At 43.0% G+C, this 15736-nt stretch overlaps 1 protein-coding gene across 3 annotated transcripts in view; it reads left to right on the top strand.

Annotated features, from left to right (window-relative positions):
- Positions 1 to 15736, top strand: part of ZNF462 (zinc finger protein 462) — a 142589-nt gene that overhangs the window by 71609 nt on the left and 55244 nt on the right. For all 3 annotated transcript variants that reach the window (XM_082656518.1, XM_082656519.1, XM_082656517.1), the window contains one exon: positions 2422 to 2616. In XM_082656518.1, coding sequence (XP_082512644.1) covers positions 2422 to 2616 — 195 coding nt within the window. The remainder of the gene's footprint in view (positions 1 to 2421; positions 2617 to 15736) is intronic.

The raw sequence follows: 15736 nt of genomic DNA, 5'->3' as shown, positions 1-15736 counted from the left end.
TCTCAGGTTATGCTACTTATAACCACCCACCAAGGTTCATATAGCCAGGTTTGCACTGAAAAACTGAGAAATGGAATAAGGAGAGCAGTAGTGTACAATATGACATATATTTATTATTTCAGTAAACACCATTATTCATACCCAGCATTATCCTGTAGCTAACAGGTCATGGTCTGAGGGGTGTGGAATTGACTGGTGTTCTCGTTTGGGTCCTCTGACTTCTTTGTGCTTCTCTTCTGCTTTGGGCTATAGTATGTTGCCTCATTCAAGGTTTTGTGTGGGTCTCTTCAAGGCTTTCTTGGAAATGCACACTTTGGGGGTCATCAGTGGTGAAAAGGAGGCTTGAATGCGGGACTTCAGATGCTGGTCTCACTTCACATGAAACCACTTAGTAATTTTCGGGGTGGCAGGAAAGTAACCATCTCAGCAGGGTAAAAGCAAGAGTGGAGGTTTAGGGCTTCCCTGGTGGCGCAGTGGTTGGGAGTCCGCCTGCTGATGCAGGGCACGCGGGTTTGTGCCCTGGTCTGGGAAGATCCCACATGCAAAAAAAAAAAAAATAGAGTGGAGGTTTACTAGCTCATTCTCGGTCTGCTTTAGTGAGCATTTGTCTATAGCACATCAGTGCTGTCCTCAGTTCATATTCACTGGTCCACAAAACCTTCGTTACTAACAATCCTTTCTTCTCTTATTCCTCTCCTTCCTTTCCCTCTTCTCTGGTTTTTAAGTTTCACTTGAAAATAAATTTTAAAAATACATGTTCATTAGAAAAAAATTGAAAATGAAAGAAGAAATACAGTCAAGGCATTCATAATCTTATTATCTGAAGACCACTGTTGTTAATATTTGATAATATTTCCTTTCAACCATTTCCTCTATAATTATTTTCCATAGTCATGATTATAATTTAATCTAAAATGTATTATGCTTTTCTGTTTATTTTTCTGAGTTTCAGTATTTTAGTTTTCTATGAATTGCCAACTCTTCGAGAATTTATTTTCATGAGTAGTAATTTATCAAGAAGATATACCCACATTTACTTAATCACTTCCCAGTGGTTGGAAATTTAGGTTGTTTCGCCCCTTTTTCAAGCATAAATAATGTATATTTCTAAACAGAGATTTCTAAGTATTCAAGGGTATTTCCTTAATATAAATTCTCAGAAGTGGAATTATTGAGTTGCAGGCATGAACTTTCTAAGCTTATTGTTATAAAAAGCAAAATTGCTTTCCGAGTTGATCGTACCAGAGTTTGTCTGTCCAGCGACATAAGGATGCCCATTTCACACCCTTCTTAAATTGCAATTCATGTTTAAAAGCTGACTTAGGGCAAAGATAAATCATACTCTCATTTAACTTGATCATAGTGATCTGTGCTGTATTTCAGTGGTATAAAAACAATTAAAAGGACAATACTTTGTAGAAAACAAACTTATGGTTACCAAGGGGGCGGGAGGGGGAGGGAGGGATAAATCGGGAGATTGGGATTGAAATATACACACTACTATGTATAAAATAGACAACTAATAAGAACCTACTGTATAGGTATTGTACAGGGAACTCTACTCGCTACTCGGTGATGGCCTATATGGGAAAAGCATCTAAAAGAGAGTTCGTACATGTATATGTTTAACTGACTCACTTTGCTGTACAGCAGGAACTAACACAACAGTGTAAATCAACTATACTCCAATAAAAATTAACGAAAGAAAAATACTTATTTTTACTTACATGTCCTTTTTATTGAAAAATACTGGAGCTAAATGCAGACACACGTTTATATATATAAACACACCTCTCTCAGTTAAAGAAATGACTTTCACCCATTTCTGTGCTATTGATCAGATAGGGAAATGGAGTTTTGTGCTGAGGTTCGTGAACTGGTCCCAAAAAACCCCACAGGTAGGATGTATGGAATCCAGGAGGCCTAGAGTCAGCAAGGAAGTAAATTATGAGGATAGCACAGTAGTTTGCACTGAGTGACTTCGTGCTCGGAAAGCCACCAATCGACCCTTGGAATAAGGATGGAGTGTATTATTTTCTGTGGATGATACGAAGGCTGGAATGAAAACTGACATCGTCATTTGTAGTAGAGGGAGGGAGACAGACGGGAAGCCTTTGCCGAGGGAGCTACCTAGACATTTGGTTTCACGCTCTGCTGGGGAATCTACCGTAGGCTCATCCCTGTAAACAACGCATGAGATGGCAAAGGGACCAGGTCACTCGATGACGGAGCTCCTAAAAGAGTTCCGATCCTCCAGGAGCCCTGTGGTCGTGGCAGTGGGCAGGGGGTTGGTCTGGGAGGGTCCTCAGACCGTGCAGCTTGGGACGGGCTCTCTGGAGTCACTGACCCTGTTGTTCTGTCTCCCACCCGCCTCGTCCCCTGTCCCCTCCCTCTCCCCTGCCGCCGACCGTCTCCCTCCAGGTGAGCACGCCTACAAGTGTTCTTGGTGCGCCTTTTCCACCATGACCATCAGCCAGCTGAAGGAACACTCCCTCAAGGTCCACGGAAAAGCCCTGACCCTCCCCAGGCCGAGGATTGTCAGTCTCCTCTCCTCGCACGCCCACCACTCCTCCTCCCAGAAAGCCACCCCGGCCGAAGAAGTGGAAGATTCCAACGGTAAAACCGGGCTTCCGAGCCGCCATCAGTCATGGGTGGGGGGAGGTGGGCTGGGGTTAACGGCCCATCCTTCTTTCTAGAGGAAAATCTGACACGAAAACGTGGCGGTTCAAGTGAAGGAAGAAACGGGAAAAGGTTGGAACAGTATAGACATTGGAGTTGGAGGGTGAAGTGAACTCGGTGAGCATCTGTTCGGTGCTGAGGCCAGACGCCCCTGCACTGGTGTGCCCGCTGCTTGTGAAAAGAGCACGTGTGTGATGGGTTCGTGTTGGATTCTTCCGCCGTGGTTGTGAGCAAGGAGGAGGATGAATACCAGGCAGATTTCTTTCTTCGTTGACTTTTTTACTTATTGATATCCTGTCTTGTCCTAAAAAATACGTGTGCTGTGAAGTGTTCGGGGTGCCAGATGTGTACGTTAAGGACAGAATTCAGAGGGACTGGAATGGGCGAGTGGGTGGGGGCATGTGTCTGATGGGGTCACAAGAGAATTTAGGGGTAACGTAGTGATTTCTGTTAATGGCTGAAGGATGTCGAGGAAGCGTCATTTGGAAGGAGGGTGTAACTGCCCACTTTTGGAAGCTTCAGACTAAAGCTGGGAAGCCCTGGAAGGGGTCTCCTCGCTGGCAGTGTAACTAAAGCTGTAGGAGAGAGAGAACGAGAGCGAGAGATGGCGGGTGTGGCAGAGCGGGCAAAGGACGGCTTGTTGTTTCGATCCGCCCAAGAAACAGAAGGTGTTGATTACTCAGCTCACCTCAGATGACTGCAGAATCTCGTGCTTCGGAGAGGAGGGAGTCTGGAGAGTCTTAGTGATGTAGAAGACCTGAGAGCTGCTCTCTTCCGTGAGCCTCTCGTGCTAGAATCCCTTCTGCGGCATCTCTGGTAACCAGTTATCTACCCCCTAGCCTGAATACTTCCCAGGTCACGGAATGGACTATTTCCCAAGGTCTGCTACTAGGTCCTTGAGAGGAACTTAGTGGGCTGGCAAGAAAGTTCAGGGGCTCTTTGGAACAAAGGCTTGGCTTTGAATCTTACTTCTCTCAATGCCAGTTGTGTCTTCCTGGGCAATCTTAGCTTCCTAGACTCACATGACAAATTGGATAATGATACCTACTTCATGATGGCCTTGAGAGATTAATGAGAAAAGGTACATGTGTAAAATGCCTAACACAACACCTGACACATGTAGGTATTTAATAAATGGTCATGTTATTCAGCACTTTACATCCTTTGATTGCAGTTTTGGCTTTTGAGACCATTTATGACACGTATGAATTTGGGGTTGTTTTTAATGTAAGGGTTTAAAAAGATAGAATCCTCAGGTAACCTGAAGATCTGACAGCCCAACATGTCCATGTGGGCTGGTTATCCAAATAGCAAAAGAGTAAATGAGGAATCTTCATTCACAAGGTCTGGGCGAAGACAAGTGGGAGGAAAAGAAAAGGTAAGTCCTGGGATTAAAAGCTGTCGTTGCTGAGTTGTAGAACTTGGTGGCCTTTCCTTTGCATATCGGTAAACACCAGCTTAGACACAATAACTCCTTGCCGGTATTCCTGTCTTGAAGGACTTCTGTTTAACAATGAAGGCTTGTTGTAATGAATGAAGTGAGCGCGCTGTCTCCTCAGCTGTTGTGTGGCAGTTTAGCCTGTGTTTGTTGTTGTTTTCCAGGAAAACTTCAGAGTCTCAGAGTGAGGGGTGGAGAGGAGATGGGGGGAGCACATGTGAAAGGCCACAGAAGATGTCCCCTTTGCACCTTGAGATTCTGTTCTTTGTAAGAGATTGGTATATTGCAACAAAAGGCAAAATAGAATTTGATGTAAATTGTAAGGTCTTGTTTCACATGATTGTCAATGAATTGCTTTCATCTGAAATGGAAGCTACGCTTGTGGAACCATTTGGGTGAAATTGATACATCCAAACACCATTCCCAGCAAAGGCTTTTCCTGGGACATTTCTCTCCATGTTGTACCTTCTTTTCCCTTTGTCCTCCCCCCCCGCCCCCCTTGGAAGGTGGGTCTTAGTCTCAGGACAAGGGAATCCTGCAGACTACTCACTGCATGGCTTGCCTCCCTCTGTGTAGGCTGAAGAAGAGTTCAGTCAACTTCCTGAGTCTGTACTTTCTGCCAGTAGGTGTGCAACGCACAGAAGAATCATAAATGGATACAGTGCCATTCTGGCCACCCAGCAGCTTAAAATCAAATGTTTAGAGGGTATTATCAGCATGGTATTGGACTAACCGCAGCCCTAAGCCTGAAGCCTAACCTTTTTGGGGCTGATTTCAGGTTCTTGGAAGCTAGACTAGGTTAGGACCTTGGGAGGAGGGTGGTCGCAGAGACATGATGATAATGATATTGAGTAACTCTCTGCATGACACCGATAGTCTGTTCAGCCCCAGGGAGGTAATTTGGCAACATATAAAAGTGTTTTCCTTTCTTCTTCTAAAGAAAGAACACAATGAATGTGAAAGCTCTGGGTGACAACTCGTTAGTGAGGCCTACACAGAACTCATTGGACCTGTGCTGTTTTTAATGTATATAAGTAACCTGGATCAGTGGGTCCACAGTGATTTGTTTAATTCGGGTGAGGTAAACCCAAAGGTTTAAGGTGGGGTAAACAGAAAAAAGGCATCAAATGGGCTGTTCTCATGAATGGATAGAGTGGAAAGAAAAATTAATAGTGTGTCCATTCAAAAGATACTTTCTTGAATCCTTCTGATGTAGGTCTTGCAAGGTTTTGGATGCCCAAGAATGATGGAAGAGGTTGAAAATGGGAAGGCTGTCTGCTAGGGAGCTGAGTGGTGGATTCCTAGAAGTGGCTACATCTGGGGGACGAAAAAACAGCTGTGGGGCTAGACAGTAGCCTGTAAATCACGCCTTGAATGGTGTTTGAAACACACATGTGAAATCCAGTTGCACATTTTAATAGGGGGAAGCTGTAGGGCCATTGGCCCTCAGTTAAGGTTTCCCACACTGCAGATGCCAGGGCGCTCTGAACACAAGAACCGAAAATGTGTTGCAGGCCTCGGGGGGAGTAGAGATCTATAAAGCCAGGGAAATCACCAGCGTGTCCTTGGCTTTCTGATCCCCTAGTGCGGGATGTGAATAAAACGACTGGACACGCTCGCTGCTGTGTGCAGTGGTCAAATGCTTGCAGTCTTGCGAGCGAGCCAGCGTTCTCCGGCAGAAGGAAACGGGCTGAACAGGAAGGTTCTTCCCTAGCTGCTCTCCCTCGCGGTGCAGAGGGGAGCCCTATAAGGGAGGCAGATGTGAGAAGGTGGAGGGGTGATTTCGCTCCCACTGCCTGGCCGCACACCTGTTCTGGACATAAACAGAGCTCTTAGGCTCTGGGCTATCAGTCTTGACATGTCTCACCAGCACGTGGATCCTCTATATGTCCTTCATGATTGGCGGTTGGAAAGAAAAGCAGTGCTGATTCCGTGTATAAGATCATGGGAAATGACACTTAATTGCTGTTCTAAACAGTGCATTAAGGGGAAATCATAAGGTTGTCAACAAGAGGAAGTGCTCTGCTGTGTTTGTGTTTACTGGGTTCTTTCTGCCATATAAAATAGAGGACTGGGTTTTTTCAGGCTATCTCCGAGTCTGTGCTTTCAGTACAGAAAAACACACATATACGTACATCTATAAAACAAGAAAGAAACTAGAGCAGTGTCGTTTCATTATGAGATTTGTTTAGGCCTGAGTAGCTCCACAGTGCCTGGGCAGTGGATGTGTAATTTAAAATTCAGCTCTATCCTTAGTAAGAAGTCAGGCCACTGGTGACGTTCCATCTTTTTCCTCCCTTGAATTTCCCCTAAAGAATAGCTGATTTTATTTCTTCTCTCTGTCCAGTTATGCTGTACAGAATGGCCTGTTTTAGGGAAGTAGCTAGCGTGGTACGCTTAAAACAAAAATCGGACACGAAGAGCAGGTGCAAAAAATAAATAAGGTGTGTGAGAATTAGATAGTTTTTCAGTCTGTGCCCTATGGCAGCCTAGGGAAAACACCAAGAACTTTCGGTCATGAAATCCTTCCCCTTGTAAGATAGATCTCATTGTAGCCCACCCAGCAGAGAAGTCTTTGCTAGTATGAATTGGTAGAAAAATGTAAGGAGCTTTGTGATTTTTTTTTTTTTTTTAAGAGAAGAATTTTCTGTTACAACTTTTCATTTGGCTTCTCGGTTCTAATCTCTAGAATAATATTTGATAAGCACTATTTTTATCAAGGCATCTCTCATCAGAAAACCACAGGCACTTCTCATGTCAAAATCCAAGTCCTCTGCGTTGCATTCAGAGTTCAGCACTCGGTCCCACATTCTCCATCCTGAGTGGTCTCTCCAACAAATACTTACGTTTCCAGCCATCTCTGTACTTGCTGTCCCCAGCATCTTCCGCCTTCATTTCCACTTCCATGCATCTGAAGAAGCTCTGCTGGGAGCTTGGAAGGATTTCTTCCTTGTCCGCTTCTGTCTACCAGTCTCTGAGTTTAACTTCTTCTAAAGACTGACATGTACCAGCCCCAGCCCTACTCTGATTTCTCGTCGATTGATGATCTTCTTGGTGTTCATTTGACCTTTTGGATATGCTGTTGGTTCTGTCCCCTAATTTTCCAATGGGAATAGTTAGGTAGATACTTATGAAATACTGACTTCTCGTAACTGACCAACGATTTCTTGGCGGCATCACAGTTTTCAGTTCAGTTAATTGTACCGAGTCTCCTAGCCTGTCTTGACTAACTCCACAGGACCAAGCTGTACAGCGGTAAGTTAATTTCATTTCCATTTAAGAGGCAAGTTCAAAAGACAGACGATCCAAAGATGAAACCTTAGGGATTGCTGTAAGAGAAGCTTTCTGACACATCAGTCTGCCAGGAGGAAATGATCTTCCTTGACCAAAGAGTGTTTCCAACTTTATCATTGTTCCCTGGATAACGAGACCTTCTGTACAGAAGTGGGAAACTGAAGTTTGAGACAGGGTGTAAGCCTTTCTAGTACTCAGGAGGAGACAGGAAGTGTGGTGGCACTGGGGAGATGGGCATTACCAGTGTGGTTACCTGGTAGCAGAGCGCCTTGGAGCAAGCGCACATTAATCATTTGACCCTGGAATGGACTAGCTTGTTCTCTGCGTCTGTGTCAAAAAACATACAGTGTGGGCTTCCCTTGGTGGCGCAGCGGTTGAGAGTCCGCCTGCCGATGGAGGGGACACGGGTTCGTGCCCTGGTCCGGGAAGATCCCACATGCCGCGGAGCGGCTGGGCCCGTGAGCCATGGCCGCTGAGCCTGCACATCCGGAGCCTGTGCTCCACAACAAGAGAGGCCACAACAGTGAGAGGCCTGCGTACTGCAAAAAACAAAACAAAACAAAACAAAAACCATACAGTGTTTGGTTGCTGTTAAATCCAGTTCGGAGAAGCTATAGAGTGAAACTGACCAACAAAACTCAATAGATGAGTAAAAATCTTTTACTCTCCCTGAAAATTTTGCCCACCAGCCTTTTAACATAATATATGGGTTAGAGGAGACTTGTAGTGGTTAATTTCTACAAGCCATAAATCAAGGATTGGCACACTTTTTCTGTAAAGGGCCAGATCAAAAATACTTCCAGCTTTGTGGGCCATAGAGTCTCTGGTAGAACCAGTTAAGAGTGCCACTGTAATGTGAAAGCAGCCGTAGACAATATGTAAACAGATGGACATGGCTGTGTTCCAATAAAACTTTATGTGCAAAAGCAGGGGAGGCTGGATTTGGCCCATGGATTGCATGTTGCTGAACCCTGCCATAGATGACTGGTGGAAAAAATTACAGCAATACCCATGAAATTAATCCTGTCTTTAATAAATGTCATTATAGACCTTTATATTTAACATATAGACTATTTCTAGATGTCACTTAAAATATAACTTGACCTAAATATATTCTTTGTTTCATATATGAAATGTAGGGCATTAAGTAGAGCTTTAAAACTGTTATTGTGTGAATTACACTTATGCTTGAAAGAAAATCTTCTCTAAGAATTGTATTGAGTCTGGCGCCAAACTATCAATTCATTTAACCTTGACTGCAGCAATACTTGACACTTAAAAATTAAGATCTGAGATGCCTGCTTTTTGAAGAGAAGCTTTTCAGATTTCTAAATAGGTCAGACATAAAATTCAATCTTTAAGAGGATCCAGTTAGTTGCTAGGGCATCAGACCCTTCCACACAGGTTCCAGTTGCAGTCGGATTTCTCTTGGGGTGAAAGAAAGAAGAGTGGTTTCTTTAAAAATGACTCCTGAGTGAATAATTGTGAAATACAAAGATCTATGTCGTTTATAGCACGTGGGATACAAGGCATAATTTCAGTGGCTTGGCCGTCATTTTTGTTTTTAAATTAATTTTTTATTTATTTTTGGCTGCGTTGGGTCTTTGTTGCTGTGTGCGGGCTTTCTCTGGTTGCGGTGAGCGGGGGCTACTCTTCGTTGCGCTGCATGGGCTTCTCATTGTGGTGGCTTCTCTTGTTGCAGAGCACGGGCTCTAGGCGCACAGACTTCAGTAGTTGTGGCACGTGGGCTCAGTAATTGTGGCCCGCAGGCTCTAGAGCGCAGGCTCAGTAGTTGTGGCACATGAGCTTAGTTGCTCCGCAGCATGTGGGATCTTCCCGGACCAGGGCCCGAACCCGTGTCCCCTGCATTGGCAGGAGGATTCTTAACCACTGTGCCACCAGGGAAGCCCTTGGCCGTTATTTTTTAATAGGTTCTGCTGGTCTCAAAATTATCTGGCCAGAGAATACTAACCTTCCCTTTTTTGACTTCAGAATTTCTACATTAAAATCTGATCTAGAGGGCTTCCCTGGTGGCGCAGTGGTTGAGAGTCCGCCTGCCAATGCAGAGGACACAGGTTCGTGCCCCAGTCCGGGAAGATCCCACATGCTGCAGAGCAGCTAGGCCTGTGAGCCATGGCCGCTGAGCCTGCGCGTCTGGAGCCTGTGCTCCGCAACGGGAGAGGCCACAACAGTGAGAGGCCGCGTACCGCAAAAAAAAAAAAAAAAAAAAAATCTGATCTAGAGTTTATTTTAGTGCTTATTATGAGGAGTGGCATTTCTCCTATAAAGACTTAAGAATTCTGTAACTCCAGTGGTGCAGAGTGGTACAGATGATTCCGCATCTTCTATTAGACATCCAAAAGTCTTCAGCGGTTAAATTATAGACCTTGCCCTCATCAGCAAATAGGGAGCCTCCGAAATTATCACTACCCTGTAGTCGAATATCATGTGATAGACCCTTCCCAAGAAACCCACCTGCCTGAGATTTCTGTGACTTTCTGAATTCGCCACAGTTTCATGTGCCAAGGATTGAAAAACATTTCAAATATAAGCTTTCCATGTCCTGGGAACTCAGTCAACTCGCCCATCTCCCTCTTCCCATGCCAAGAAAAACATTTGTTCCTCAGAAGTACAAGCATATACTACCCAACTCATTCAGAGCTAGTTCCTAGCAACACCAGAATTTGCTTCATAATGCCGCAGCTGACTTTTGCATTTCTTGGTTGGAGGTTACCTTAAAGTCCTCCAGAACCTCAGTTGTGGGAAGTATCTAAAAGGAAGGAGAAATTTACTTTATTCTTTGGCAGAAAATATATTCAATTGTTAGGCAAATCATCTAAAATTATCTCGGGTCTTTTTCGAAAGGAAGATTTTTTGTCTTATCGTTGCCCACCTTGATTTTTTTTTTTCCCCCTGGAACCAGAGCTAGATATTCTAGTGCAATTTTATTGAATATAAAATCCTTAAACTCTTTTGAGACTTCTTATGATTCATAGGTCCTCTTCTCTATTCCAAATACTGTTCTGCACTAGAGGATTGTATACAAGCAGAGGGAAGTGTATTGGATCTGGGAGGACTAGTGTGTGTGAGCCGTGATTCAGAGGTAGATATCCTGGGGCAGCTTTGCTGGAGCAGAGGGTATGTCCCGGGCAAGATGGCCATGTGAAAAAGAATTGTTTTTAAGAGCCGAGATGAGAAGTTGCCAGAAATAACCTTCTTGAAGCAGCTATTATTTATTTTTTAAAATAAATTATGTGAGTTTTGGTGGTGTGGCCCAGCATGTCCAAATGATGTACACATTTTCTTAATTCATTCATAATCCTAAATAATATCCTATTGAAAAATTCCAGTGGTGGTACTTAAGCAAAAACGGCAAGATAAAGACTGGCCAGACTGACGTGAAAGGTTCAGGTAAGTTGGGTCTGCTTGCCTTTTACTGAAGTCAGTCCCTTGCTGTTTACGCCCAGGAAGGGACGTGTTCCTGCCAGAGTGCTCCTCTGTTTTGTAAGTAGTTTCATAGTCGTCAGGGTCAACCCAAAAGAGGTGTTTGGCTAAGAGTACAGGGCCCAGCTAGGGTTTTATTTACCTGTACACTGCTCTTGGAGAAGTCATTCCAGGGCTACGCTCTCCAGCTTCCTCGGGGACACAAAATATTCTTACCTGCCTCATGGAAGCCACTTCCTATGTCATCTCTTACGTTCATGTGCTGTGAGCCCTCCACCAGAGCTGTTGTGATTGCCCCATCGGGCAACACAGAATGACCTTCTCGACCTTTCCCGGAGTCCTTGATTTTTAGCACTCCTAGTTATTTTTTTCTCCATGACCAGTTTGAAAGTCATCCATTCTGGGTTATTATAAGGTTTCTGGCTGTCGTCTCTTGGTTTAATTCTGAAGTGGTAAAATTAATCATAATTTTTATTTACTTCGGCTGACTGCCTTAAATTTGCCATCAGATTTAATATGTCTGATGAATCAGAATTACAAATTATTATTAGTCTCATTTTACAGAGAAGGAAACTGAGACTGAAATCATGAGTCCCAAAGTCATAAAACATATATGTGGTGGACCTTGTCTGAACCCAAAGCTTATGCCCTTAACCTTTGTGCCATTTCATCAAAGAGTCGCAGCAGAAACACACATGCATAAATGAGCCAGAGTGGAGAAGATGAAACCTATTCTTACATGTCTGGGGGCCCTGGAATCTTCCAAAGGAAAACAAAGCCAAATTTTATTGTTGATTGACAGTTAGAGCTTAAGTTAATAAATACGTAGAGTTAATTAGAAGAGCAGAATATAACAAGTGAGAAATTTTGCATTTGGATTTTATTGGCTGCAGCCATGGAGAAGAGAAGGAATTGATGAGTCCTGGAGGGCTTCTTGGAAGAGGTGGGACTCAGGCTGGGCCTTGAAGGGCGAGTAGGATTTTTTTATGGGCAGATCGAAGTCTATTCCAGGTGGGAGGAGTATCAGAAGTGACCAAACTTAAAGAAGGGTTCCTGGGATGGCAAGAAGACCAGTCTGGCTAGAGTGGAGGGTGTGTAGGGAAGTTATTGGTAGGACAGTTAGCGAGATGAGGGGAGGTAGAACCAAACTGTAGGGGTAATTAACACCAGGGAGAGGTCTTTTCATTGTTAAGAAGCTGGGCTAAACAAGCAAGACCAGCAGCGGGGTCCCTGTCCCCTTTGGCAGTGGGAGGGTACTTTTGAGCTATGGGTGCCTGATGTTGATACCTGTAAGTCTTCAAGAATGAATGTGCATTAAAACTAGTCATGGGAGGTACTTATCCCTTTTGAAGACGTCTGCATAGATTTTTCCTCCTGATGACAAGAGTAATACCTACTTAGGATTAAAGAACAGCTTTGTGGCAGTACGTAACATAAAATGTGAGGGCCACCCATAATGCCAGCCTCTTTAATAACAGTCTGCTGTAGAATCATCTAGATGTTTCTTCTTTGCATATACAGACAGGCTCTGTTTTGTTATTTTAATTTTTTTCTATAACTGGGACCACAGTATACAAACGACTTTTTTTTCATGTTTTTGTCTTTACTTGGAAGATTTTATCACTATTTGACTCACCATAGTTTTAAAATGTGAGGGTCCATATCTCAAAACAAACCAACAAAAATGATTCCCCTTCAAATCATAAACATTGAGTACTTAAAGGCTTCAAGAATTTTTGTGTGAATGTGATATATGTGTTTAAGATGGGAGTCTCAGAATTATATAAGGCCTTTGAGGTTTCGCCAATCAAAATTTCACTCATTTATTTCACCTTAAAGGCTCATTCACCTTCTAAAAAATTATTTAAGTAAAGTCTCTCTTCCTACTGCTTAAGACTTAATACATTTGAAATACTGGCAAATGGTCCATAGTTAAATGACAAAATCAAGATTACAGACTGTCTAGACTGTTCAGAGTAATGAGCTGAAAATGAGATTTTGTTAGGGAATAAATATAAAACATGTTGGGTAGCTTCTGACCTTTGTATTCACTTCCATTACTAGACTTGCCAAATATTCTTATAATTGTCGGTTATCATATCTGTCTCCACAGCTAAACTGTGTGCTCTCTGAGGTCAAGGACTATTTCAGAGTCTTAGCACTTGGCAGGCCATTCAATAAATATTTCTTGATGTGAATTAGGGCGGCAGAATAAACCACACACAAGGAAAACAGACAGACAAAACAGTAGTTTATGTGTGAAAAAGCCTGGGAATTTTAGTGACTGCGAGCTCAGCTGTGTCACACGATGTTTGGAAAAAGCCAGTGGAATTGTGCTGTGTGCACCATGATGTTGCACGTTTCCTTGGTCACACCTCCCTCCTCCAGCTAACTAGCTTTGCCCCCTACCGCCCCCCATGGCAACTCCATCTCCCTCTCAACTCTCTGTGACCGAAGTGACTAATTCCTTTCCTCCAAGCGGCCAAGAAGAAGAGTGGGTGCAGTCCTTACTTGCTGCTACCTGTTGAGAACATTTTTGCTTCCTTCACTTTTCAAGTGTCTGCTCTCTGCTTATTTCCTTCTTATCTTCTGGAATGTTCCTTCAGCTTCCTCAGTGAACTCAGTGCCAGGCTCACAGCCTGCCTTTTTACCTCAGCCATGACCGTCGTGCTCTGGAATTTCAGTATACTAGACTCAGTGGTCATGACTCAGTGAATGTTTGGTTTCTTCAGCTAGAGAGATTCACGTCTTCCTGACTGTGTTCCGCCACCCTTCATCTGTGGCTGGACTCACCGTAGGCACTCTACTTCCAGCATCTCAAACCTGTAAATTCTCTCTGACCACTACCGATCCCTTGTCTAGCCAACCCAGATCCTAGGCCTAGCCATTTCAAAGGGGCTTTCTCCTGCATCCTCGTGTCTCTGCCTCCTTTGTCCTTCTCTGGTTTCAACCCGCCAGACCCCAACGCTGAATAACCCTCACCTTGTACTTCCTCTGATTTCCACCGGTCTTCCTGGCTCTAATCTCAAGCTTTCCCAATCTGTTTTCAAGGTTATCTCTATTAACCACAAATCTGATTTACTTTTTTTTATATTGACGTATGATTGGTTTACAAGGTTGTGTTAATTTCTGCTGTACAGCAGAGTGATTCACTTATGCATAGAATCACTTTTTAATATTCTTTTTATCACTTTTTAATATTCTTTTTAATATTCTTTAATATTAAATATCTCTTTAATATCTCTTTAATATTCTTTTCCACTATGGTTTATCACAGGATATTGAATATAGTTCCCTTTGCTGTGCAGTAGGACCTTGTTTATCTGTTCTGTATATAACAGCTTACATCTGCTGACCCCAACCTCCCACTCTGTCCCTCCCCCAACCCCCTGCCCCTTGGCAACCACAGGTCCGTTCTCTATGTCTGTGAATCTGTTTCTATTTTGTAGATAAGTTCATTTGTGTTATATTTTATTTTATTTTTTAATTTTTTTTTTTTTGTACTTTTTGGCCACACTGTGCACGGCATGTGGGATCTTATTTCCTCAACCGGAGATTGAACCTCCGTCTCCTGCATTGGAAGCACAGAGTTTTAACCACTGGACTGCCAGGGAGGTCCCTGTGTCGTGTTTTATCTTCCACATATAAGTGATTTGGTATTTGTCTTTCTCTTTCTGACTTACTTCACTTAGTTTGATAATCTCTAGGTCCATCCATGTTGCTGCAAATGGCATTATTTCATTCTTTTTTTATGGCTGAGTAATATTCCATTGTATAAATATACCACATCTTCTTTATCCATTACTCTGTTGATGGACATTTAGGTTGCTTCCATGTCTTGGCTATTGTGGATAGTGCTGCTGTGAACATAAGGGTGCATGTATCTTTTTGAAATTATCAATTTTTTTTTTTTTTTTTTTTTTTGTGGTACGCGTCACAACAGCCTCTCACTGTTGTGGCCTCTCCCGTTGCAGAGCACAGGCTCCGGACGCACAGGCTCAGGGGCCATGGCTCACGGGCCCAGCCGCTCCGCGGCATGTGGGATCTTCCTGGACCGGGGCACAAACCCATGTCCCCCACATCGGCAGGCGGACTCTCAACCACTGTGCCACCAGGGAAGCCCCTATCAATTTATTTTTAAAAATAAATTTGAGCTTATTCCGATTTATCCCTCTATAACATCAGTTGACTTATAAGTTTTCCAAGGCACTTTCTTGAGTGAAAGAGACAGGCATGGGGTCACAACCAAGTTGGTAGAAGTTGCGGATAGCTGCAGTGTTTACCTTGTCTGTCCCAAAGCTAAGAGTGAATAAATGGAGTGAGGAGCTAGAGTTAATAGCTGTGGTGTCACAAATTATTATATTGTACTTGTGAATTGTGATTTTCCTGTTACTCTGATTTAACAGTATTTTAAAATGTTGCCCATGGGGAAGTTTTTAATTAGGAATACAGAGAAGGAAAGATGGAGAAATCCACATCTAACTTGCATGCAAACAAGAATAACGCCACCAGTGTGTCTGTTAGAAGAAACAATTGTGATAACTCAATTAAAGGCAGGCAGTAAAGTGTAAGTAAACTTCCCAACTAACACATTAAAATCAGTAATTTCTATATATTGTTAATAATAAAATAAGACCATTTTTGCTGATACATTTACAGTATACTTTTGCATCTTGGTTATGTTACCTATATAATGAAAGACTGGAAAAAAACGATTGTCTAAAAAATGATTAAGTTCAGTGCTAAAATACAGGATAGAATTTTTTTTCTCTTCCTTTTTTATCAGTGGCTTTATTATTATGTGCCTCTATCCCAGTACTTTTCACTACATTTCTGCCTTCTCTAATTTTCTGGGATATTATCTAAATCACAGTCTCCCTA

Source organism: Grampus griseus (genome assembly GCF_964374135.1).
Source record: "Grampus griseus genome assembly, chromosome: 6".
NCBI classification, from domain to species: Eukaryota; Metazoa; Chordata; class Mammalia; order Artiodactyla; family Delphinidae; genus Grampus; species Grampus griseus.
Note: the sequence above shows the minus strand (reverse complement) of the source record. Positions and strands in the feature narration are given on the sequence as shown.